This window comes from Amia ocellicauda, chromosome 20, assembly GCF_036373705.1.
Source record: "Amia ocellicauda isolate fAmiCal2 chromosome 20, fAmiCal2.hap1, whole genome shotgun sequence".
Classification (NCBI taxonomy): Eukaryota; Metazoa; Chordata; class Actinopteri; order Amiiformes; family Amiidae; genus Amia; species Amia ocellicauda.
In genome coordinates, this window is record NC_089869.1 from 1983842 (window position 1) to 2010822 (window position 26981).

The 26981-nt window shown below is 39.1% G+C and overlaps 1 protein-coding gene across 2 annotated transcripts; it reads left to right on the forward strand.

The window, feature by feature from the left end:
* Positions 1-324: 324 nt before the first annotated feature.
* On the forward strand, positions 325-26661 carry cox15 (cytochrome c oxidase assembly factor COX15). Of its 2 annotated transcripts, none has more exons than XM_066693030.1 (9): positions 325-701; positions 1986-2170; positions 2742-2864; positions 9826-10012; positions 10627-10794; positions 13301-13382; positions 17267-17421; positions 20052-20165; positions 23097-26661. In XM_066693030.1, exons 1-9 carry the CDS (start codon positions 618-620, stop codon positions 23226-23228), a joined length of 1230 nt encoding a protein of 409 aa, XP_066549127.1. In that variant the 5' UTR covers positions 325-617; the 3' UTR covers positions 23229-26661. The 2 variants fall into 2 exon arrangements, with proteins under 2 accessions (XP_066549127.1, XP_066549126.1); XM_066693029.1 differs by having other exon boundaries at positions 327-701; positions 1983-2170.
* The last annotated feature ends 320 nt before the right edge of the window (positions 26662-26981 follow it).

The following is a 26981-nucleotide window of genomic DNA, read 5'->3' on the forward strand; positions in this document are numbered from 1 at the left end:
AGAGCACATTTACGTAGTTCTGCGCAGATCTGCAGCTTTGAACCAATTACATTAAAGAAAAGTGCAAATCTGTGCAGAAATGCGGAAATTTGCGCTACAAGAACGCTGCAACTCTTATTGAAATAAATTAGTTTGGTCTACACTAGACGAACTGCATATAATACTGGAATAGCGGGTTTCATAAACATGTATTTTAAGTATGTTCGTTGTGGATTAAAGTGTAAAATTAGCCAAAAGGCAGAGTGGTCCGGAATCTGGTGACTCTAGTCATGTGATCACAATATGGCAGCTGAGGAAAGTGCTTCAAGATTGTTGACCCCTTGCTTCTTAAGCGTTTTTTGGCATACATTTTGAACATGTGTTTTTAATACGTTTGTAACAATAATAGTATTTCATAGGCCTGTATTACATTATAAATAATAAAACAAATCTTTGCAAACATATTTTTCCCACGTAGAGGTCAAAGTTGAAAGGGGAAACATGTTGAATAATTGCAATATATCGGTCACATTGAGCTGAGTTGTTATACGAGGTAAGGTTTGTAAGAGTACCATCAATTCACATTGAATTCAATGTAAACGATTGTACCTCTGTGTGATAGTTAATATTATAAAGAGATGTTGCTCCCAACTTTGCGATCCTTGGTAACGTGTGCCTGTCGGACGGCAGGCAACGGGTTACAACTGAGGAACAGTGTACAGGTAAGGCATTAATTCAACACGGTAAAATAGATAATATTGTTAAAATGCACCGATATAGTAAATTATAGAAGGTTAAGAAGAAACGAATGGAAACTGCAGTATAGTGATTAGCAGTCGAGACTGAATTTGATTTGTCAGAAAACATTAGAGGTCAATCTGTAAGATAGTCTGGTAAAGTTACAGTTGCTGAACAAATCTTGTCCTGTTATAGCTATGCCGTAAAGCGTTCCATACCAAATTTTGATCGGGCACCGAATATCACGACACCTTTACGAGACTAACGTTAATTCATTCAATACTGTTCTCTCGGATATAGGCTTGTGATTCGAATAATTTAAGTCTCGTATGACTGACTGAATAAGTAGCCTATTTAAATATATACTTCTGTGTTATTACTTCTTTTATTTTCCAAAGAAAAGTCAAACTGTAAACGATTAATAAACTAATATTTTCATTTCTCAGTGTGTAGGCTAACTGCTTTCTTAAACCTCATTCGTTTTTTCTTTTACATTGTTCCTGGATACTACTAGAAAAGGGTCTACTCAATCAATCTATCTTTTTTTTTAATATGTGCAATTTAATGTTATTATTAAGAATGTTAATGCTGCTAAATGTGACCTTTCAGGTGAATTAGACCACCATTTAAATATTTCATTAAAATCTTTACACAAGCTCCAATTGTTTGACAGCTGACCAGAATTGTAAATGTCCAATTAAGAGATTTAAAATGGCCAATCAATTAATAGTATATCAGTAAGTCCCTTACTGACCAGTTTTGACAAAACTAGTTGAAGGGGTGCCAACCATGATCCCAGAGAGCTGCAGTCCATATTGATGTATGGGTTTTCTAAATCATCTATATACTGGGCACATGATCAGACAAGCAAGAAACCTTGTTCCATTAAGGTAACTCTGGTCCTTAAGGGCTGATGGGTATTCAGATGTTTGCTACAGACTATCTCAAAATAAGTGTGCCAGTATGGTACTTTCCTAATTCATCAAAATAAATGTTTCACTGAGTTCGTAAATTGATTGTGTAAGAGGGACTGACTTGTAAAACCTCTCTAGGACCAGGGTTGGAGACCATCAGACTAGTTTTGTAGCGAAAGGGGGGGCAGGGCAGAGAATGTATGCTTCAGTTTTTTTTTTTTTTTTTTTTTCTCCTGTCATTCAAGGGGTGCGGCTTGTGAGCTTGGGGGGGACAGTATAATGGTAGGGGACGTACTGCAGTGAATGCTGGCAGCAGTGCCCTGATACAGCCCAGTTGTTCTTGCTTTGCAGCAGCGAGCTCCATGGAGGCAGTTTGTGGTGAAGAGGGGACACAGCTCAGTGGTGGCTGAGACTGGAGTCCCATCAGGGGCAGCCATGGGCTCTGTCCCAAATGCTGCCACCAACAGAATTGTGGGTCGTTGGCTGGTGGCCTGTAGTGGGATGGTGGTGGGAGCTGTTGTACTGGGAGGAGTCACCAGGTGAGAAGGCAGTTGCAAAGGAATTCTCAATATTTAGTAAATAATTAATATTTTTTCACCCACCTTGTCATAATTAAACCTGTATTACAAAACTACATAAACTGTTGTTATTATTCAAAATGCAGTTTGGGCCTTGTAGTGTGGCCAGTCTGGGCTGTTCCATAACTACACCCTTCTCCCTTGTCCCAAATTACCAAACACTTGTAACATGTAAAAAAATAAATTACACCATTAAGATGCCTACCTCATTATTAGCTCTGACAATTGCCAGAACCATAAACCTAGCCTAGAGTTAAATCGGTAGAAATGCAACCTTAACTATAAAGTTGTCTTCCAGTAGGACTGTGATTTACAATCTAGTGTGTTTATAGACCTAAAATCTTTTAGCATTTGGATCAATTAGGCCCAGCGATGGAGTGAAAACTAGAAGACCCTGCAATTCTCCAGTGCGTAATGATCACAGTCTGAAATGAAGCACGTGTTGACAGATTTTTAAAGCTGACGATCCCATTCCTATTCCTGTTAATGTTGTCACAGCAGTTAAAGTGTTTGTTTTGTTTGAATTTCTCAGGCTGACGGAGTCTGGGCTGTCTATGGTCGACTGGCACCTGATCAAAGAAATGAAGCCGCCAAGAACCCAGGCAGAGTGGGAGGCAGAGTTTCAGAAGTACCAGCAGTTCCCAGAGTTTAAAATGTGAGTCCAGGCACCCATATTATGTTACTCTTTCTCTTGTATCAGTTTTCAGTATATTCAGAGCCAAAGGACAATTCACTAGGTACTCAAAATTTAAGTTGTATATTCAGGGCTGTGCTGGTAAATGGTATACCACATCACCTGGTTAGCTTTGAGGCATACATTCAAAAAACAAGGACCAAGTCTTAAAACAATGGTCTACAATTTTAGAAAAGCAAACCCTGAAGGTATGAGGCAGTACTTAGAAGAGAGAGACTGGGGCACACTGGATACAGATTCAGTTGAAAATGGATGGTTATATCTAAAAAATATATACTGCTAGAGGCTCTGGAGAAATATGTACCAAAACTTAGCAAATTGAGGACCAAAAAACACTAGTCAACATTGTTTAATAGAATTATGCAAACAAATATCAAGAGAGAATTTTGTATGCAAAGAATATATAGAACTGCAAAGAGATGTTAAGAGAGGGATCAGGAAAGCAAAGAGGTGAAATAGAAAGAAACTAAGGCAAAGAGCTTTTTTCAATACTGTAACAGCAGTAAAGTCAATAAAGGAGAAAGTGAAACCACTAAAGGCATCATAAACATCACCTGGGCCAGATGGTATATTTATTTTCTTAGTACTTTATTAATTACTAAAGGCTAATTAATTTTTAGGCCGCTAAATAAAATATTCCAGCAAACACTACAATATACACTTAGAACAGGGGATGTGCCAACTGACTGGAAAGAGGACAAAACGGAGCCTGGAAATTAGAGACCAATTGCCTGCATTAGTTGTAAAATAGAGGAACATCTTAATGAAAACCAACTTGCAGCTGTAAATCACATGAAAGCATATACAGTTAGGTCCAAACATATTTGGATAGTGACCCAATTGTCATTTTGGTTCTGTACGCCACCACAATGGATTTGAAAGGAAACAATCAACATCCTGGCCTGTACTGCAGCTGTCTTTAGTTACTGCTTGTTCGTGGGGCGTTTTGCATTCAGTTTTGCCTTAGAAATTAAAACAAACTTCAGAAATTGCATTTTCCTTACATAAACCCCCCTTAAACCTTGACCCACTGGTGGAAACAAGCAGAGAAAGGATTACCAGTAGCGTTATATGACTAACTTAGGTTTCCATACCAAGTTCTTACCCATACATCATACAACCTACACTTTACTGGGCTACAGCAACATCCACCTTTCCACATGATGATGGTACTCCTACTGACACTGTTGTGCTGAACAGTCAATCCCAGCAGGCTTCTTGACCACTGATTTGTCATTCACATAGTTGTGGATTTGCTGTATTACCGCCACCTCTTGCTTGTTCACCTTTAATTAATTGTAATTACTCCAGTTTTTTCTTCCCCAATTTCTGTATTTCTCTTATTTTGGTATGGGGTCAGGTTGCATATTGTCAGGATTATCATCATCCAGATCTAAATCACCTCTAACCTCTAAGTTCCTCCCCTCTTATCCTCTTATGCTTTTGAATAGTTGACCTCTATATAGAAAGTTTTGTCAGACGGCTGACCCTGTGGCTTTTTAGCAACTCTTAATGTACATAATTTTCACAATTTGGATATTGGAAAATATTATTTGTAACATTGTAAATCATAATTAATCTGATATGAAGTCCCAGTGCAGTGTTCTGTAGGAGCTGTGGTGTGTATTGTAGCTGCTGGTGTTGATTCTGATTGATGCTGCAGTCAGGGAAAAACCCCCTTGACGCTGTCTTGTCCACTTCATGGTCCGTGAGTCACATGAGTCGTATCTGTAAAACATCAAGTGCAGTATTTATTCTTTGTCAGTAACCAGCTACTGTATGTATAATTGATACAGCTTACACTGGTTATCATGATACTATTGAACTATTGAATTTGCTTAATAGATTAAATTATCCACACAACAAAAAGCCACTGTTTGATTTGGCCCTGTTCAATTTATTTCCCAATAACCTTTTTGGAGGTAATTGTTTTGAAATTACCTGTCCCCCTATCCTGAATTTAAGAAGAGAGTCACATCCTCCTCTCACTGTTTGGTCTCTTTGTGGGCTAATCCCATTTCTTATAGTTACCTATAGGCTGTGAGAATTCCTGGCAAATGTCTGCAGCAGTCATTAAACCAAGTCTCATGAGACTTGGTCTAGATTGTATTAATTTTGTGGGATTTGTATTCTGCTCCACCCTCAGTTATTGGTACCTGAAGAAAAGTGACATCTGGTGCCAATAACTGTACTCACTTAGGAGATAGTATTAATCCTGATTCCATCATGCTTAGTGTAAAAAGCAGTGACCTCATGGCAGTAATTAAGCTACTCCTTCTGTACTTCTACCTTAAACTGTAGTGTTAAGGTGGGCTGGGTGATTGTAAAATCTGCATCTACTAACAAAACCTTGTTAAGTTTTAAAAATGTCTATTTTTAAATCACCCACCCGGATTATAGAGGCCTGACACCTCTATTCCTTTAAAAACTAATTTTCCTCATCTTTAAGACTGCTATCCTTAATAGTAAACCCATACTGTAAAATAATTTTAAGCATTCTTTGCAACATCCTATTCACTTCATCAGAAGGAAAGGCCTGGGCTGATGAGATCTCCTGCTCCTGTCTGTTCCAGGGCCTTGCAATATTTTGCCATCTCTTCCCTTCTGAACCTCCCCCCTTTGACCAGCAATCTTTTTTTTCTTGTGACCAAGTCTGCCGCAGTTGTGGCAATAAACTCTTTTGTCACTATTGCCGATACCTTTCTGTTTTTGCAATTTCTTAAAGCATTTTGTTCTGTAGTTTCATACCAACAACTCAGTATGCTACACAGATTTACCAGAGTCATGTCACCCTGACTCTTTCTTAGGTTCATTGCCATTTGTGTGGCTTCATTTACTATTGGGTCATACTGTTGAATGATAAGACCAAGAAAGCCAGATCATTACGCTGGGGATTCTGTATACCAGAGTTACGGCTGTAGGAATTAAATAAGTGATTTACAAATGTGAAAGGGTTCTCCCCTTTCTCCGGTTTAATATCCAATATCCGACCCCAGTTGGGTTGTGGATTTCCTATAATATTAAGCAATGCTGTTTCCCTCTGCAGGGCATCAGCCCAGACACCATTTTCTCCCAGCTTCATACTTTCAGGAAGTGATTCTACTAAATCAGCTGGAATAGTTAACTGTATGATCTGACAACAGTCCTGGTCATCTAAGCCGTTAGCTCTCCCCTGCCTCTGTATTTCAGCTATATAGGGGTGTGGATCACTACATCCATCCCACTGGCCCACACTTCTGCAAAGTGTTCCCAACTCTAATGCAGACAATTGAATATGTTCAAGTATGTCCTGGTATTCATAATCTGTAGAGGGCGGTTGACCGTCAGCTTCTCTTATTGTCCTGTGGGTCGGACGCCCTCTTGTTCTGAATGGAGCAACGTTTTACGGTTTGTTAACACTCTCCTTTTTGTTTTGGTCTGTGTGTCCTTGACTGTATCTCCTGCACTTTCCTGCTCACTTTCCTCATCACTATCCACTGGCAATTCGATACCTAGAGCAGCCACATGGCTCTTGACTCGTTCCAATTTGGTTTTCAGTGGGCTCTCACTTACAGCGCATATCCCTAAAACCTTTGGATTCTTTACACTTTTGGCCCAAAGCATCTCATACGCACCCTGGAATTTTCCCAGTTGCTTTCCTAGACCCCTGTTATCAGAAATACTAGCTTCCAGATTCTGTCTTAATACTACATTTTGTGTTCGTAGTTTGCTAGCGTTTTCTGCAATAACATGCTGTTCAGCCCTTCCTGCTGCAATTTCAGCTTCCAATTCATGAACCCTTTTATGAGGGTCTCTGATTGTTCACTATGTTGCATGCATTCTTCCTTCACAGCTCTTAATCTGCACTTCAGCTTGTCCTTGTAACAGGGCTTGCAGTACATTAGCATGTCTTACTTTATCCTGTTTGCATTTATAATTTCTGATTTTACATGCTACCTCTAGCCAGTTTAAGGGATCTACCTTATCTGCAACCGATCCATAGGATCCTTCTTTGCAGTGCTTTGCAACATAATCAATGGCCCACTCCATCATTGCAGGTTCCAAGTATAACACTAAATACAACCTACCTGCCTGGTGGTTTATCTCGAGGATACAGGATAAATGTGGGATACCCTGCTGGTACTTTTACAAGCCCAGTTCCCCTAAAAACACAGCTCCCGTTTACCCTGATAAAGCTGATCACTTAACAACTTCAATCGATAAACAGGTAACACATGTACTGCATACAACACCAATTCACTTTTTGCTTATCCTTGATAAAGTCTCTCAGACTCTTATCGATAAACAGGTCATATGTATTGTGGCTTTACAGGAGGATTTTCATGCCTAAGTCTTGAATACACTCCTAGTCTTCTTTCTATATTACTTACTCCTAAGTCTTTCCAAAATTCAAATCACAAAGCTGACCTTTCTTGTTACCACTCTAAACGCACATAGCCTATATTGAAATCAGCATTACAGTGCTTTCTGTCCCTGATGTCTCCCTATGCACTGTTTGGAAAAACCTTAGTGCTTTCGATGCTTAATTCTTTCCCTACTTACAAATGAAATAGGTATACTTACAGGATTTTGTTCAAAAGATTCATGGTCCAGCAAAGAAGGTGCTTTCCTGGAATTGCTTCCCGTCTGGTTGTGTGTTCAACTTCAAAGAATTCTGGTCCCAGCTGTCCGCCCTTCTTGTCCACCAGTTATATTCTTCCTCAAATTTGTATTTCAGCAAAGAAGATGCTCTCATGGAATGGCTTCTTGACTTGTTGTAGATTAAACTTCGGAGAAATCCAGTTCCAGATGTCCATCCTTTTTGTCAGACGCTGGTTCGCCAATTATGTAAGAAAATGGAACCTCCTGTACAAGTAGACTGGAACTAAGACAGTTCAGGTTCAGTGTGATTTATTACAGAGTCCAGATTATAGATCACAGCATACAAGTACAGTGCATCCGGAAAGTATTCACAGCGCTTCACTTTTTCCACCTTTTGTTATGTTACAGCCTTATGCCAAAATGGATTAAATTAATAATTTTCCTCAAAATTCTACAAACAATTCCCCATAATGACAACATGAAAGAAGTTTGAAGCGCTGTGAATACTTTCCGGATGCACTGTATACCGGGTACAGCAAGGCAAAACTGATACAAAGACTTTATGGACAAGTCAGCTTTTATGAGTTGAACCCCTGTCCAACTCCACCTTCCAGAGTGACCACCCCACCCACCAGAGTATCCAATGGCAGCTGCCTATTAGCATATCAAGTGACAATTGAGCCCTCACCCCGCTCTCCCACATTCCAAGGTAATGGCTCACCCGTTCCCCTCACCCGTACCTTTCTCGGAGATGATTAAGTCACTCCTCCCAACAGAGACGGACTGTCTCCTTACTCGTCCTTATCAACCTTCTGTTCCTATTGATACCAGGGACCCCACCTTTGCTCAGCCATCTGCGTTTACCTTCTGTGAATTCGGACAATACCCAAGAACATTTGGAGAGATGACTTTATACTGTGGAATTTGCCCAGCTTTAGCAATTGCATTTTTCCTTACACAACCAAGTATTGAAACTTTGAGCCCCTGAAATTGGGGGGACCACATATATAAAATGGGTGTAATTCCTACACCGTTCACCCAATTTGGATGTAAATACCCTCAAATTAAAGATGAAAGTCTACATGATGACAATTGTGTCACTGTCCAAATATTTTGGACCTAACTGTATATAAGATATACTTAGATTTTCAGAACGCTTTTGATAAGGTTCTACACCAAAGATCGATCTTAAAATTGGAAACTGTAGGTATTCAGGGTAATCTAAGTAGATGGATTATGAACTGGTTGATGTATAGGAAACTTAGGGTGTCAATAAGAGGAGTTGCTTCTAACGAGTGAGGTTGTTTGTGGAGTTCCACAGGGATCAGTATTAGGGCCTCTGCTTTTTCTAATCTAAACTTAATGATCTGGACTCTGGGATTGTATCTGCAAGTTTGCGAACTATCTCAGTAGCACAGGTTATTCAAAGGGACTTGGATAATATTCAGTTGTGGGCTGATACCTGGTAGATTAAATTCACTGTGGACAAGTGCAAGGTATATGAGAGTAATACAAATGTCTACTATTATTACACTGTGGGAGGGACAGAACTGGAATATGTAATGCATGAAAAAGACCTAGGAGTTTGTGGACTCCTCACTTTCCCCATCCAGACAATGTGGGGAAGAATAAAAAAGCCAAACAAAATGCTAGGGCATATTGTCAAAATATGAGAATTTAAAACAAAGGATGTAATGTTAAGACTTTACAACACACTAGTTAGACCTCATTTTCTGATGACCTCAGTTCTGGGCTCCACACTTCAAGACAGAAATTGCTGCTCTAGAGGCTGTTCAGAGGAGAGCAACCAGACTTATTCCAAGTTTGAAGGGAATGTCATACTCGGAGACTGAGATCTGCAGGGAGACATGGACCTGGGGACAGAAATGGAAATTGGGCTTAAAGGCATTCAAGACAGAAAACAGGAGACACTTCTTCACACCGTTGTTTCAACCTGGAACAAACTCCCCAGCGATGTGGTTAATGCTGACAATGTGGGAACATTCAAAAATAGACTGGATGTGATCCTTGGACACCAAACAAGCTCGATGGGTCGAATGGCCTACTCTCGTTTTGTACATTTTCTTATGTTTCTTATTGGCTTGTGTTTCTAATGAACACCTTAGCCCACAGATCACCAACACATAGTCTTATATTTAAAATTATAGTGAGAAACAATTAGGCACTATTGTTTTACATAAGCAAATATGTTTTTTAATGAGACATGGGGAAAGTGGTAGGACAGTGCTGTATTGAGGCTGGCAGGCAACTTGTTCCACCACAGTGGTTGAAGTAATCTGAAGGTTATGTTGAGTAAGTGTCTGGGTGTGATCTGTTTCAGTTTGAACCATGACATGACCCTGCCCGAATTCAAATTCATCTGGTACATGGAGTACTCTCACCGCATGTGGGGACGACTAGTGGGGCTGGCCTACATTCTCCCCGCTGCCTACTTCTGGAGACGGGGATATCTGAACCGCACCATGAAGGGCTGTGTCCTGGGGCTCTGCGGCTTTGTCTGCTTCCAGGTCAGAGGGCATGGGGCTGTGTTGATGATGAAGCTCTCTTTTAAGCCAATTCTATCACTGTTCAAAGATTACTGTATTCAAACCTAAGTATTGACCAACACAATTTTTGAAACAAAGATCAAGTTTAAAAACAGTGTATTAAATCTAGAGATTTGAACCGTAGGATGCCTGTCAATCTAGCATGTACAAAAATAGCAGAAAAACAAACCATGCAACATGAACATAAATAATAGTCCTTTTGTAGAAACCCAGATGGCCACCAAACAAAGGGAGAGAAAGTACTCTCCTACCAGTTTGCATGTAATGTCCTTACAAAAAATAAATTTAAATCAAAGAAAATCCTTCCAGAAAACTCCCCAAAAATGAACCCACAATACTAATGACATATCCCCAAAAGTGCTATTTTGAGGATAATGCTTATGATTGAAGCAAAGAGACGAAGGGTTGAGAATTAATTGCAGACTCCAAATTGGTTGAAAAAGGGGGAATATCTGTGAAGGTTCCAAATAAGGGGGCGGGGATTTGACTGTAGCACACTGTTCAAACAAAAGTGATATATGAGCTGCATGAAAGGAGCAGTCACCCCCTTCTCTTCTGCTGTGCTGTTATGGCAGGGTCTACTGGGCTGGTACATGGTGAAGAGTGGGCTGGAGGAGAACCCGAACTCCTTTGATGTCCCACGAGTCAGTCAGTACCGGTTGGCTGCTCATTTGGGCTCTGCACTGCTACTGTATTGCGCCAGCCTGTGGGCAGGCCTGTCACTGATGCTGAAGCCACACAAGGTAATGCGTCTCTCCAGAGCACTGCACACTATGGTCTAAACTTGGATTCCACATTTAAGTGGAGAGCCACATCAGTAAATCTGTGATTTTTGTTATGCCACACATTAACCCTCTTATCCTCAAGCATTAAAACCAATGTACTTTTAACTTGTCCTTATTAACTATAATTTCAGATCCAAGTGCACTTTCTTTAAATGTTCTGGCTTATCCAAAGTACAATATAAACTAGAATGGAAGTTTCTCAAACTTTGTCTGCGTTGTTAAAGGATAGCTTTTACACTGTATTAAAGCACTGTATAATAGAACATAATCCAAATACAGTTTAAATAGCTTCAAAAAAGCGCTAAGTGCTGCAATCAGTTGTTGACTGTATTTGAATAATATCAGTATCTACCATATATGTGTAGGTTTAGTGCCTGTGTTGTTCAAGATGTTGAATGCAAATTTCAAAACTTATCCACATAATGGCGTCAGAGGTCTACATAATGAATGTCACTAAGTAGCATTTGCAGTGTGACACATCACATACAATATTGGGTGACGACCATAGGCGGACTGGCCATCGGGCAATTCTGGCAAATGCCTGAAGGGCTGGTCCATTGTTTAGATATGTGAGCTGTTTGATTCGTAAGTGGGGCAGGTGCCCCATGTAGACTAGCAGACCGCACATCACCAGCCTACCCCCCCCCCCCCCCCCGGACTGCTCTTGTCGGCAACGGGAACCGCACATCGCCAGCACCACCACCCCACCCCGGACATCTTAAGCAACCAGACCCTGGTGAATTGTCTAGGGCCTTTTTTTTTTTTTTTTTGCAATATCCCATGATTCATAGCTCATCGTTTTAGTATTGTAAATTTTTTATTGGGCATATTAGTAATTGAGACAGTTATGAAAGAGATTTGGATGAGGGGGAGGCAGAAGTTTATCACGTGAATGCGAGAGGGAGGTACAAATTAAGACGTTTCTACTTTATTTCAGCTGGTCAACCTCGATCTCAGAATCCCCTTTTCAACCCAGATTACAGAATTGACACAAAAGAAAAGCGATTAGATTAAGATCAGATCAGCTTAAGAAATACACAGAAGTAGTAGTCCAAGATGTATTCAAGACCACAAACTGATCGGACGATTACTTGGCAAAGGAGAAAGACGGACATATGTTTACAATGCAATGCAAAGTAAGCAATGTACATTTATTATTATGAATAATTACTACTGGTAGAAATAACGACACCAATGACAATAAGTACATTTGAAGATGCTTTTATATTTATTCAACACTGCACAACCCAACCGCTCAGTTTGTTTAGTTTTTATTGTTTTGCCTGTAATTCTGACGGGCTTCTAGACAGGTGTGCAGATATCTCTTGAACGGTTATTTGTAAACATCTATTTTTTTTTTGCATCAGAGGATTCATATATGTTTTTTTTTTCTTAAGTGTTTATAAGCTGGGTTAATTTAGAAAACAATGTTGTTTTGGGAATAAAAATGGTGTCTGTATAACTTAGGTTTCCTTGCTAATGCACATTTCTGTATTCATTCCAAAAAATTATAGAAAGAATGGAAAACTTGGGTGTCTTAAGTTTCTTATATATAGGTTTCACATGATCAATATATTTCTTTATGTAAAATTAAGTAATTTGCTACACTATACAAGCACTGTGATTTGTATGAGATGGCTGTAGTCCTGACGTGTAGAGCATTCGCTCTGAGCTTAGTGCTCTGAGTGTTATATACCTAATTGCAGTGCTGTTGTGTATAGGTGTGTAATTTGCATTGTCTTTTTTTTTTTTTAATTTGGTTTATGCCTATATAGGCCTGCCATTTATTAAGTTAAATAAATAGAGACCTAGATATTTAAATGCTAATGATACAAATAATGTGAATAAATATTATGTTATGAGACCAAATTCCTTGTTGTTTCAGTGTTTTCCCTAGAAATTAGGGCAGGGCAGGGCAGTCTGGTAGTGAATTGTTGACTGGAGGGGGGGAGATCTGGCAACTCATCGGGGGAGGCGATTGGGGATTAGCCGCAGCGAACGAGAACGGGGCGCATTATAATGGTATGGGAAACATTATAATAACAAGGAATTTGGTCTCCTAACATATTTGCATTGTGCAAGAAATACTCAGTCTTTCCTTTTAAAGGAAATTATGAAAACTACATCCTTAAGTGTTCTGGAATCTTTAGAATCATGATTTGTTTTTAGGCTTAGAACTGGCCTTAAAGATTGTGGAATGATGCATCATATAGGGGGCATGACTTTGCAAAGTTGGTAATTGATTTCTGCATTCATCAGACCAGCAGGTTTTTTTTTTTTTACATTTTCTTGCAATTTTTCAAATGATTGTTAGTGACTGTAATAAACATATACTGTCCTTGCCCATCAGTAAATCCATTACCAACTTTGGAAAATCAGGCCCATAGTGCAAGAAGTGTTTGAATCTCACTAACTATAATTAAAAAACTCAGCTGATGGATAAAATGACCTGTCTCTGTTCCAGCTGCCTGACACGCATCAGATAACCCTGCTAAGGAGGTTTGCCAGGGGCACTGGGAGCCTCGTCTTCCTCACTGCTCTCTCGGGTAAATACCAACCTGTGGTACCACATGAGCAACCACACTACAAAGATCACACTATACTAAATTGCCTTGACATAAAGAATCAGTATGCCACACAGTTGTAAGGTGTATGGTAGCTGGGCTCTGTACTTCAGGAGTATTGGTCTTGGGGGACCAGCCATTTAATGTTTTTGTTGTTGTTGTTGTTGTTATTACCGATTTCTTAGAGTTTTAGAACCCACACTAATCATACCTTTTAATTAACCTATTTGCTTGATGATAATTCAAAATAATTATTCCAGATAATCTGACATTAGGAAATAAAATTAACTATGTACCAAGATTCAAAGCTCCTTCTTTAGGGGAGCTGTTTCAATGACCACATGCCTGGTATGGAAGGAGATCACTGTCAAAAAGATGAATATGCATTCAAATCTGTACTTGTAAATGCAGGTACAAATCAAAAATACAAGCACAAATTCGAAAATGACAAGTACAACTCGCATATTTGTTACTTTCCACCAGCATAATTTAGTCATCGTTTTTTTTTTTATTTAGTTGTAGTCTTAGTTAGGTCGACTAAAATGTCTGAGGTATAGTCGCATTTTAGTCGCACACTTTTCTTTATTTTTAGATTACTAAAATGTGATGAAAATCTTCATTATTTTTAGTCACATTTTAGTTATGCTATTTTTTTATATGTATGCAGGTTTTAGGTCAATATATATTTAATTCAGTTATAGTCATTGGAATATTAAACATCTCATCTCATTAAAATTAACACAGACCTAAGTTTGTTACTGTTGTTGAAGTGTTTGAGTTGATTGGTGATGGTCAGCATTCTTAGGCAGCAGATATTTATCAAAGACATTGTTGTAAGTCCTTAATTAAATACCTGTGCCCCAAAACACACACACAACCTTTATACTGTTTAATTGTTTCAGCTGATTAAATATCCTAGAAGACAGTGGCTGAATGAAATCATGAAAAGACAATGCTTGATTGAAGTAACCCCTCAGACAGAAATGCGTTAAGAACTTATATATATATTGTTTAATACCTTTTGCCTTGTAGACACCAGGGTAGCCTGAAAGCCGCAACTACATCACGTTTGTACATAACCTCGTTTTGAAATCCAAAATGGCGCTGCCCACAGGGCGAAAAAGTGAGCCAAAACACATGCAGAATTGTGAATATCTTTAAAATGCAACATATCCTGGGTCAGACGCCTAGTAGCATGTAATTGAAATATATACAGCTAACAGAATTAAGAGAACAATTTGGGGTGCAATTCCCCTTTTAATTTTTGTATAGAATTATGAATACACCTACAACATTCTGGGATCCATAACTTACTCAAACAGTTTTTCACAAAAAAACTGGATAACCCTGGATAACCTCCACATAAACTTAACAATTAAAATAAGTCTCTGCTATTAATAATATTTATTTCTTATCAGACACCCTTATCTGACTTACAAAATTAGAACATACGAAAGAGCATTACAAAAGTAAATTAATCGCACTGTAACATTGTGTGCGGCAATTATTTTGTATGGGATTCCTTAAAAATAAAATAAAATAAACTTGTCCTGATACTGTTGTCAGTGGATCAGATATTGGTTGTATTAACTGCACACTTTTCAAGGTAGCAATTTATTTCTGCAGGGTAAATCTAAGAAACATCTGTTTGTCATTTGTCAAATTCACGCTGGTTTCACAGCCAGCTGGACATCCCTGTGTCCACACAACTCTGATGCATGTGCTCTCAATGTATTGTTTACGTTATCATCTAGATTGTCTATAGTAGCATTACCGTATTACATGTAGTTACCAGTAATTAGGGTTTACCAATATAATTAAAATGTTCACTTCTTCATGTGATCGATCACATAAAACATACTTGTCTATTTTAAAAGTTTTAACAGTTTTAAGTGAGTCAAAAAAATACGGCAAAGTTAAGTCATCGATTGACCCATAATCCACAATCTCGGCCTGTGACATTTGTGACATATATTTTTGACAGTGATTTAACATTCTATCCATCTCACAAATATGCGAGTGGCAAGTCGCAAATATGCAATTTGTACTCGTAATTTTCAGATTTCTACTTGTATTTGTGATTTCTGCATTAGAACAAATTACTTTTACTCATATTAATCTTTTTGAAGGTAATCTCCCTCCATACCTGGAATTGAATCAAATGAGCTCATAAACAGATAGCAGTCCTTATTATGAATGTTTGATACAATAAAATTACAACTTGTGCCTGCTATCTTTAATTTATAATCTATTATGAGTTGATTAGACAGATTAAAAAGAGCAACAGTTTACACAAGTAGAGGACTGACTGAACAGAATGGTTTGCCTAGTATCTTGGCAACAACACCAATTCAAACCTAGAGTATTTCTGAGACGAGTAATAACAAAAAAATTAATAAATACACGTACAGAAAATACATCTACATTTTATAATAAATTATAATAAGGAAAGGAGCTAATAAACCCTTTTTCCTATATTAAATTCTGAAATCCATTGTTATGCCTTGGTTCCACTGGCTTAAGCGTCCGTGCCGTGCCATGCTGTGCCGGACGCGTCCGTCCTCGAACGCGTCCCAGAGCTTTTTTTGCAAAACCAGGCCACTGTGAATCCGTCCCTCTATTGGGAGGAGCAGCGACTGAGGGTTTGGTTTGTGTTTGTGTTAAAAACAGAGACAAGAAACGCTACGAGCGACACAGCCTGACGTGGAGAGGACTTTTGTATCTATTTTCTTCTTTGTGCTTTACATGATTGTAAACAGCGTAATAAATACACATTTCTGTTAAGAGATATTAGGAAGAGCTAAACGTGTATAGACAACATTCTATTCAGACAAACATGTTCCCATAAGAATGTTTCCATGTGCAACAATAATACTAAATAGCAAATATGTTTTGTTATTATTATCGTCATCATTTATGCTAGTATATATGTATTTTAAACGGCACAGCATTACTGCCTTAACTTATTACTCTTTCTGCAGATTTGTAACTGCAAACAATACTTTTTGCCGAATTATATATAATTTACTTAGCAGACGTCCTTAACCAAGGCAAGTTACAGTAGAAACAAAATACAAACGTTTCACGATTAATCATCCAGCTACAATATAGCAGGTTTTGAACTAAAGTGTGCATGTCTCAGTCATGGCGTTTATGGACGCGTTTATTAAACCAGTCGTTAATGTTTTAGAGGGAAACCCAGATCTGCTGTATTTATTAATTAATTAATTTAACTTGTAAATGGGCACACGTTAACTTAATCGTCTTCTGACTGTCTCTGCGGATTGTCCTGCACACCATTCACAAAACACAGCCTGAAACACCGGCCAGCTGTTCATAAAATATTAATAAAATCAGCTGCTACCGATCTGATTTATTATCCTTCAGTTTATTTTTAACTAATCACGGCATTGCACTGGTCCTATGAAATCCAAGTTTTTAATACACTCAGATATTAACTGTAAGCAGTCATTGTTTCTGTAAGTGGATTTCACTCTATGCCGCTAATAAAACTGCAATTCCTTCGTGATCGCACACGGTACCAACGCAATGTATCTGATCTCTTCCCTGTCTGTCTGCAAGTCAAGCACACACCTCCGCTCCTGAAAGCGAATCATGTCCTCAGTGGGTGGGACAGATGCTTACGGACACATCTAGCACCAGATTGTTAACCGCCCGGACGCATCCGCCAGTGGCAACGGGGCATTAGATTGTTGGATTTAATCAATGTTTAATATTGACAAATACCCGAATGAGATTCATGTTGAGAGAGGATTGGTCAGCACTTCTAGTCTCCTGTAGTGTATAAGTGGTTTGTAGTAGCTGAACAGTATGTATCAGAGCTGTTGTGTGTATTTGCATTGCAGGGGCCTTTGTAGCAGGATTGGATGCAGGGCTGGTCTACAACTCCTTCCCTAAGATGGGGGAGCGCTGGATCCCTGATGACATCCTGGCTTTCTCACCTGCTGTCAAGAACTTCTTTGAGAACCCCACCACTGTCCAGTTTGATCATCGAATTCTGGTAAATTTCCAGTTACACAATGATCAGACCCTACTACTTTTTACCTTTCACAATCATTAATTTTCACTCCCATTCTGAAGTGTTTAGGAGTTACCCAAATCAGACACAGGACAGGTGAGAGAATGAAAGCTATTTTGTTATTTCTACTTTCAGGCAGTCTTAGCATTCCTAATCTTGTTTTTAGGTTTTCCTTAATTGAAGTTAATCTTATTCCTAGTTTGCCTTAATTGTAGTTTATTCAGTCCATTTGTTGTGTTGGTTAGACTAGATTGAAGGAAAGGTGACCTAGTTTAGGAAATTGTAGGTGGAGTCAGTGAGGTGTCAATTGGTGGCAAGAAGCCAAACGCAAAGGTACTTAAGCAACTGATGCGCTGTTTCTCGGTAACAAAAACAAAAGAAAGTCAAGCCGTTGAATTAGGGGACAAAAACCAAGAGATGACAACTTACTAAATTTAGTAGCATTTGGCCAGTAACTACAGTGTCAGGTTTGCAGAATAATTGCCTTCCTGGAAGAACTCATCCAGAGATCATAGAGATCAAAGTATGTGATCTTGAGGCTCAGCTTGCTGATCTGCACTGTATTAGTGATATGGAAGAAATGGTCAATCAGCCCATGACAGAGATGGTGTGCACGCCAAAACCTAGGAAGGCTGAGCCCTTAGAGCAGGAAAGTGTACAGAACTGCTGGGTTACAGTAGGTCGTAACTCAAGAATAGGGCGTGCACACCCCTTAGGAGAAACAACCCAAGAGCTAGAAATGCCCAACAGGTTCCAACTGCTGGACACCGAGTTGGATGGTGACAGCTCTGAGGGTGATGGGAGGACAGTTGAGCACTAGAGCACCATGGTGCTCACTCCCCCCCAGAAAGGGAGGTAGTTATAGTAGGAGACTCAATTCCTGAGGCATAGATCACACAAAAATACTGCCGGTACCACGTACCAGGCCAGGGAGACAGGCAGAGATTAGAAAGTTCAACGCATGGTTGAAATCCTGGTGTAGGGAAGAAGGCTTTAGATTTAAGGGGTATTGGTCTTTCTGCTGGTATAGATGGGACCTGTACAAACTGGACGGCCTACATCTAAACAGAAGGGGGGCTAATGCATTGGGAGAGCTTATGTGCAGAGACCAGGGGGCAGGGAGCTCTGACAATGGGAGATGTTCCTCTAAGGAAAGAAAACCAAGGGAAACTGCTAGTTGGAAAGTCCTGAAAAGTGAGTATAAGGAACAAGATGTTAGACCTAGAAGCCACAGTGCTGCCATGTGACTATGATTTTGTAGGAGTGACAGAATCATAGCTTACAGAAAATTATGGGGATAAATACAAGTTGAAAGGATACACACAGTTTAGGAGAGACCGGCAAAATCGAAGAGGTGGTGCGTTAACATAATATGTCAGAAATGACACTGAGGCAGAAGAACTCAAATTAGATCCTGCTAACAAAATGGAATCCTTGTGGGTTAAACTTTTGAATAAAAAATCTGGAGGATTAGTGATAAGAGTGTGTTATAGACCACCCAATTCAGATATGGACACCAAACGATCATGATGGGTCGAATGGCCTCCTCTCGTTTGTAAACTTTGTTCCTGATTTTCATACAGAAAGGGTTTACTCGCTTCCGGTCAAAGCGCATAAATACCCTGTCATCAACGCACACCTCCAGCGATTCATTCTCTTGCATCCCACCACCTCCCCTGTCACCAACCGCCTCGGCAGCAGTTCCTTGTCTCAGTCCCTGTAAAAGGGGGGGTTTGACGGTCCGGACCGGCTCTGGACCGTCATTCCCGTAGCCAGGAATAAGCCAAATCAAATAAAATTGCATTCACCCGCCCTCGCACAAATCGGTGTTATGAAACTACTGAAATTTTATTTTCAGTGAGAATTGTAGTAGTCTAAATGCATGCATGCAAAATCAAGTTGTACAGGTTTTCAGTTTAGCTCACGCATAATAATGCAGTCGTTGATTAAGTCTCCAAGAGATTGAAAATACAAAAGACTGGTTGTTTAGTTAAAGTCCCCTCTCAGGCAGCAGTTGGCCAATTATTCATAAGATGATGGCTGTATACATGTCAAGAAACGATGAGCCTTAAGGTGGAGATAGGGTAACATGCTTTTTGTAGATTTCTGTGGCATTTGGTATGAAACTACAGATGAAAATGCTTTAACAAACTTAATTAAAGTAGCCCCCAAAAAGGGGTAAATACAAACAAATGATTGCTTCATAGACAAAACTGAAACCGGTAATACTATAACATGAAACAATTAATAATATAGAAGTAAGTACATGAAGATGTCAAATGTGTCTAAAGCTCTGTCTCTGAGCTCGATCTCTCCTGAGCAAGTGTTTTTAGTAACTTTCTCTCTCCACCTTTTCTGCAAAACCCCAAATCAATTAAATCAATGTATTCCCAAAGGCATGTCATGCTTTGAATTTTGGCAGTATAGTTTGTTTCGATTACATGTTCAGCTATTTGTGATGGATTTTTTTCACAAGAACAATCCAAAGCAAGTTTTGTAGGAAAAACATCTCCTTCTTAGATACAAGAAATTAGCCTTCTATGTCTCAAACTGGTCTGGTTGGGGTGTATTGTGGGCCCTGTGCGTAACCTCAATGTGCTGTTTCTGCGCAGGGTATCGGCACAGTGGCAGCCATCACAGGGCTGTACCTGTTCTCCCGAAGGATAGCCCTACCACGAAGAACCAGGTTGGCTCTCACTTCCCTGCTGACCATGGCATACATGCAGGTGAGCACCAGTGATATCGAAGTTATTTATTATATTCCTTAATTGAAGTTGCTTGCTTGTTTATTTGTAGAACACTGCATGTCACTATACATTACATGGGTAACAACATGGCTGTAAAAAGAGATCATCCAAACACAGGAGAAAAACAAATATCGAAATATGGCAATGCCAAACAAAAGTGATCATGTGCATTTTTTGGGGCTCTACATTATTTATTTTTTAAATAATAATTTTTGCATCAAGAATGTGTTGCTTTATATATCATGGTGTGCTGTCTGCCTTGGTGTTTGAATTGGGTTAGAGTTTATGGGGGGGTCCACTAATTCTGTGCCCAAAAATGTTTTGCCAAAAAAAAGTTGTATCTTCTTCATAATGACATTATCCTTCAAGAAAAGACTATGGGCATAAATACGTTAATAAATCTCTTATAATCTCTCTTTAAAATAACAACCATTACAATGATAACCATACATACACAAAACCAATCTATGTTTTTGTTTTTAAAGTTCCTAAACCTCACAGTGATAAAATAAGGAAGATATGGTTTAGGCAACAATACCAAAAAAAAGAATTGGTAAAACATTTCTTCGCAAACGCAAACAGACGACATGAAAATAGGCTGACATTAAATTAAAGATTAGTGTCTAACCATTCTGAACAGTGGTCTGGACCTCATCCCAGTGTGCGTTACGTGATCTGGACCACTACTTGGACCACAGTGCCAAAGTCTGGACCACTTGGTCGCTGTGGTCCGGACCTCAGCACTGTGGTCCAAGTAGTGGTCCAGATCTTGGACCACAAAATGCTACAACCCCTACTGCTCTGCTGTGTCAGTCGCTGCTGTAACTGATGCCCCGTTTCCACTAGCCACATTCAGGTGCACCTCCGTGTGACCGTGCTGTAACTGTACACCTAAACTATGCCCGGCAGCGTTTCCACTACATTGTTGTGAGGTACAGCTGCCCAGGAAGTGACTGTGAGACACGAAAGGTCAAAATGCATCCTGGGACACTCGGCACTCGGGATTTAGTGTTTTAAACTGGAGGGTGAAATACCTCTAACATTAAAGTGCAGTAAACTTTGGGCTGAAACATTTTTACGATATCTAACACAGTCTTACAGTACAAGTTATACCAGATATTCAAAAGTAGAAACCGGGACACATTTAAACAATATATGAAACAAATGACATCACTTAAAATTTCATCTATTTTATTTTGTTTACCAGCGCATAGTAAATAACTGTGTTACTTCTCCCGGTATCATGATCCGATTAACAATTACAAAATAGCTTAATTTAAGTATCCAGATTCTCCCTTATTATTTATCTGTGGGAGAATGAACTGCGTTGCATTGTTAAATACAGTGCGCCTGGGTTGAAATGTGCCCCGTGTAGCCACTACACTACTACACTATATCTATATCATGAAATATACAGTCACAGTCTATATATGTAGTTTCTTAAGAAAAACTAATACATGTGTATATATAAATATGACTGCAGTTTTTGCACAAATTCAGTGTTAGCATGTTTTCTCTGTATACCTCCAGCTTTATCAATGTCACAAAATAAGACTCAAATCATGGCATCAGCTTTTATTGTGAATGGGATTCCTTTAAAAATACCTTTGACACCGTAATGAATGGATCAGTTGTATTAATCGCTAAGTTTTGTAAGGTTGTAAGGTTATTTCTGCAGTCAGTAAAGCGTCTATACTGGATTACCATTAACATATAGTTATAGCGATAATGAGGGATTACAAATATAATTAAAATATACTATTCTTCATGTGATTTATCACATAAAAACTAGCCTCTGTTTTAAACATTTTAATAGTTTTAAGACGCTAAAAACCATGCCATTTAAGACATTCCACCTGGATTTAAATTAAATGTCCCAATATTTCATTTTTGCGTGTAAAAAGGAATGTATTTCGTCACGGCACATTGTATGCAGTCCGATGCAGTCCTTTCTCCTGCAGGATTTTTGCAATATTTTCAGACCCTCTTAAATGTCTTTCTGCTCCAAGCAATTAATCCTGTGTGGCACTTTTCCACTGTACATTAATAACTGCTCCAGATGAATCGCTTCCACAAGGTAAACACAAATATTCCTTCTTCGGAAAAATGTCTACTGCATCTCTCGCATCGAGAGCAGACGCCATTACTGTAGTTACAATTTCCAAATGCAGTGGCGCTGCGTCAGGGACGTCCCATGGACCAGTTTGGGAATCAGCCGATACGATGTACGAAACTCTGCCTGCTGAAACTAGTTCGGGGACAGGCAGAGGTGCAGCTGAGCCCTAGTGGAAACCCCCAGGCCCGGCACGGTCACGCTGACGTGCAGCTAAATGTGGCTAGTGTGAACGGCATGAGTTACAAAACTGAGTTTTCGCACGTGCGCGGGTCCATGGAGGGAATAAACTGACGTGCTCCCCACATGCGCATGTTTAGAACGTCACTGAAGAAAAAACAATCTATTCTGGAACACTGATGGAAATTGGAAGAAGCCGACAAAGTCGTCTTGTGTCAGGGCAATGGTTTTGACAAAAAATAATATTTTAGCTTTATGTATGTTACATAATTTAACACTAATTTACTGTAACAATGTGGCTAAATTTTGTGAATTGAAGTGTTGAAACTTTTTGGAAAGGTTGTATGATGCATTGTATGATGATTTTTAAAAATTATTTAGCAACTTAAAATTGTCAAACAACATTGCAAGGCATTATAACATCACCACAGTACATACATTTAGTAGAACACTAAAAAGAAAAGTAGCTTTCAATGTAAACATCTAAGTTGCCTTTGATAAGAGGGGATTGCCAGATGAATTAATAATAAGTAAAATAATACATCTAAAAATGTGTGAACATCTAATACATTACATGAACATCTTTACAAGCCTTTGTGTTCTCTTTCTCTCCTCAGGTGGGCCTGGGCATCTGTACCCTGCTGATGTATGTGCCCACACCCCTGGCAGCCACTCACCAGTCTGGCTCCCTGGCACTGCTCACCCTAGCCATTTGGCTACTCACTGAGCTCCGCAGAGTCGCTAAGTGAACCGAGGAGGTGCCCACAGCAGAAACTACAGGTTTCTCTCACTAATGCTCTCTGTCCAACACTGATGCCAACAGATAAGTAAGGAACCTCTAGTCTACAGCTTCTTGTCACCATCACCTTGACTAACTAATGCAATCTCCTTCACTCCATTCAATCTTGGTCCTAGAGAGCCCCAGTCTTTTCAAAAAAGGTCAATCTAATAAGCATGAGGAAAAACATTCCCATAGTAACAACCATTTAGATTTTAACCATTTAGCAATCCAGTTACTTGTTCAGTCAAGGGAACTCTGGTCCTTGATGGCTGAAGGATTTTCCTCTTAAATTTCAGATTTTCCCCAAATACTGTCTGCTGTGCGAGTTATAAAATCACTTTGTATTAAGGTCTATTACAGTTAAAATGTGGTTTATTTGCAGCCTGGAGAGAGTATTAATTGGATCTAGTAAATCACCTAATTAGACCAATTCATTAACTTAGAGCTAGGTTGAGTCAGAATCCAGAAGACACTGCATTCTTTCAGAAGTTAATTTGAATCATTAGACCGAAAATATATTTTTCAGTTTTTACATGAGGTGCAAAGCAAAGTGCAATGCCCCTGAAGCAAATGCCTTTTCCTTGCTGAACAGTTCTGAGTAGCTGATTAACCTTAACCCCAAACAGCTGCTCAAAACTATTTTGTTCTGTCAACCAACCAATCATTTTTGCATTATTGTGGACTTCATATGACTATATCCAAGTGCACTTAACATGATAATCAGAGTTTCCCTAGCAGTAATACACAAGGCCCTGTAAAATGTCAATGACCTAGTGATCAAAACCTAAAGCAGTGAATTCCAATGAAGTGGAGTATGAAAGCATAATTATTTGGTAAACTGTGCACTACCAGCTTATTAGAAATATCCTATTAGGATAGGATAGTTAAGATATTGCCTCATAATGCTGACCAAAAAAAATAATGGACAAAAAAAGAATCTATTCCATGGGGGGAAAAAAGTATATGTGTGTGTGTGTGTGTATGTATACACTCACCTGAAGGATTATTAGGAACACCTGTTCAATTTCTCATTAATGCAATTATCTAACCAACCAATCACATGGCAGTTGCTTCAATGCATTTAGGGGTGTGGTCCTGGTCAAGACAATCTCCTGAACTCCAAACTGAATGTCTGAATGGGAAAGAAAGGTGATTTAAGCAATTTTGAGTGTGGCATGGTTGTTGGTGCCAGACGGGCCGGTCTGAGTATTTCACAATCTGCTCAGTTACTGGGATTTTCACGCACAACCATTTCTAGGGTTTACAAAGAATGGTGTGAAAAGGGAAAAACATCCAGTATGCGGCAGTCCTGTGGGCGAAAATGCCTTGTTGATGCTAGAGGTCAGAGGAGAATGGGCTGAGTGATTCAAGCTGATAGAAGAGCAACTTTGACTGAAATAACCACTCGTTACAACCGAGGTATGCAGCAAAGCATTTGTGAAGCCACAACACGTACAACCTTGTGGCGGATTGGCTACAACAGCAGAAGACCCCACCGGGTACCACTCATCTCCACTACAAATAGGACAAAGAGGCTACAATTTGCACAAGCTCACCAAAATTGGACAGTTGAAGACTGGAAAAATGTTGCCTGGTCTGATGAGTCTCGATTTCTGTTGAGACATTCAGATGGTAGAGTCAGAATTTGGCGTAAACAGAATGAGAACATGGATCCATCATGCCTTGTTACCACTGTGCAGGCTGGTGGTGTTGGTGTAATGGTGTGGGGGATGTTTTCTTGGCACACTTTAGGCCCCTTAGTGCCAGTTGGGCATCGTTTAAATGCCACGGCCTACCTGAGCATTGTTTCTGACCATGTCCATCCCTTTATGACCACCATGTACCCATCCTCTGATGGCTACCTCCAGCAGGATAATGCACCATGTCATAAAGGTCGAATCATTTCAAACTGGTTTCTTGAACATGACAATGAGTTCACTGTACTAAACTGGCCCCCACAGTCACCAGATCTCAACCCAATAGAGCATCTTTGGGATATGGTGGAACGGGAGCTTCGTGCCCTGGATGTGCATCCCACAAATCACCATCAACTGCAAGATGCTATCCTATCAATATGGGCCAACATTTCTAAAGAATGCTTTCAGCACCTTGTTGAATCAATGCCACGTAGAATTAAGGCAGTTCTGAAGGCTAAAGGGGGTCAAACACCGTATTAGTATGGTGTTCCTAATAATCCTTTAGGTGAGTGTGTGTGTGTGTGTGTGTATATATATATATATATATATATCATATAATGTGTGTATATATATATATATATATATCATATAATGTGTGTATTATTTTGTTTTTGGAGGACATTACATTTCTGTATATTTAAGCGTATAATTTATAGAATGGTGTTTATGGTATCCAATTATTGAAGTAGGTTTCATATTTAAGCAGTTATGGTTATTGTGCTCAAAAGTCTCTTACCGGTTTCAACTGGAATAATAACTTAATAACTAACACAAAAATGGCAGTTTTAGACTGTTCCTCTGAATTTCCCAGGGCCTTAGGAATATATTATGCTGAATAAATTGATGTGCTTTATTTGGTTGAAGAAGTGATTGACTCTACATGCCTCTTTTTTTATGCACAATCATTCTCTCTCTGTACATAGGAGTAAAATATCTTCAGAATCAATGCCTGCCAGTATCAGACCATGTTCTCAAGCTCGGTCACTGTGGGTGCCTGATTAGTCTGGCTAATTTTGTGCTTTTAATGGAAACTTAAGAATTTTTATTTTTGATGTAGCTTTTCTGCAATACACAGTTGTTGCCAGCTGATGGCATAGTTACCTTAATTTGAAAATCCTTGTGATGCATCATAATAAACTGAAGTAAAACGCCTTTTGTGAGTATCAGGTTTTTATTTTGAGTTCCTCCTGACATGAGTAAATAAACTGAGATATTAATTTTCAAAATATTTTGGTCCTTAATGCATCAGAATTCTTAATTTAGTTCAGTTTGTGTCCTTCCCTGTTTTATGACCTTTGCTATAAAGTCATCATTGTTTCTCACACTGATGGATTTCTACTGTTTTTGCTGTTGGTAGATTTTTTTCATTGTTTGTAAAGATACAAGATGACTGTTTGAATATGCACTGTAAAAATGTGTTATTAAATATGATTTTATTACTTAAAACCCCTTGGATCTTCTTGGATTGCAGAATGTTATCCTTGTTACTTTGGAAGTTTCTTTGGGGGGAGTTTATTCCTTTATTCCTCATACTGGCCACACACATCGGTGTAAATTTGATCTTGGTGTACAGTGCACTATTATGATAGTATAAATGTAATTTCAATGTTTATTCATGATTTTTTTTTAAATGAGCAGAAATTACAATTATTAACTGTGCTGGAGATGGAAGGTTTATCTATTAAATTTGATAATTCAATCATTTTTAAAGTTTGTCTGAATGAAATGGTCTTAGAGTCTTTTCTGTCTTTCACACTGTGGCATTAATTTAGAAACGTATTTTCTAAAATTGTGTGAAACCCAAACTTGACTATTAAGTGACTTTTTCACAGAACTGATGGTACAAGGTGATACTAGGTTCTTCAGTTGTAGCAGGTGTTGTCTACCAGGTCACTTTTTGTTTTTAGGTCGTTAAGTGTGTTTCTACACCTAGAAGAAACGTAAGAGTTTACAAACGAGAGGAGGCCATTCGACCCATCGTGCTAGTTTGGTTTCCATTAATATCTAAGTGATCCAAGGATCCT

Excerpts from the sequence above, each read along its gene's own strand:
- cox15 (XM_066693029.1), top strand. The coding sequence starts at position 618 with ATGTTGCTCCCAACTTTGCGATCCTTGGTAACGTGTGCCTGTCGGACG. Across the intron at positions 2,171-2,741 it reads GTACTGGGAGGAGTCACCAG|GCTGACGGAGTCTGGGCTGT; the intron begins GTGAGAAGGCAG and ends TGAATTTCTCAG. Across the intron at positions 17,422-20,051 it reads AGTTTGATCATCGAATTCTG|GGTATCGGCACAGTGGCAGC; the intron begins GTAAATTTCCAG and ends GTTTCTGCGCAG.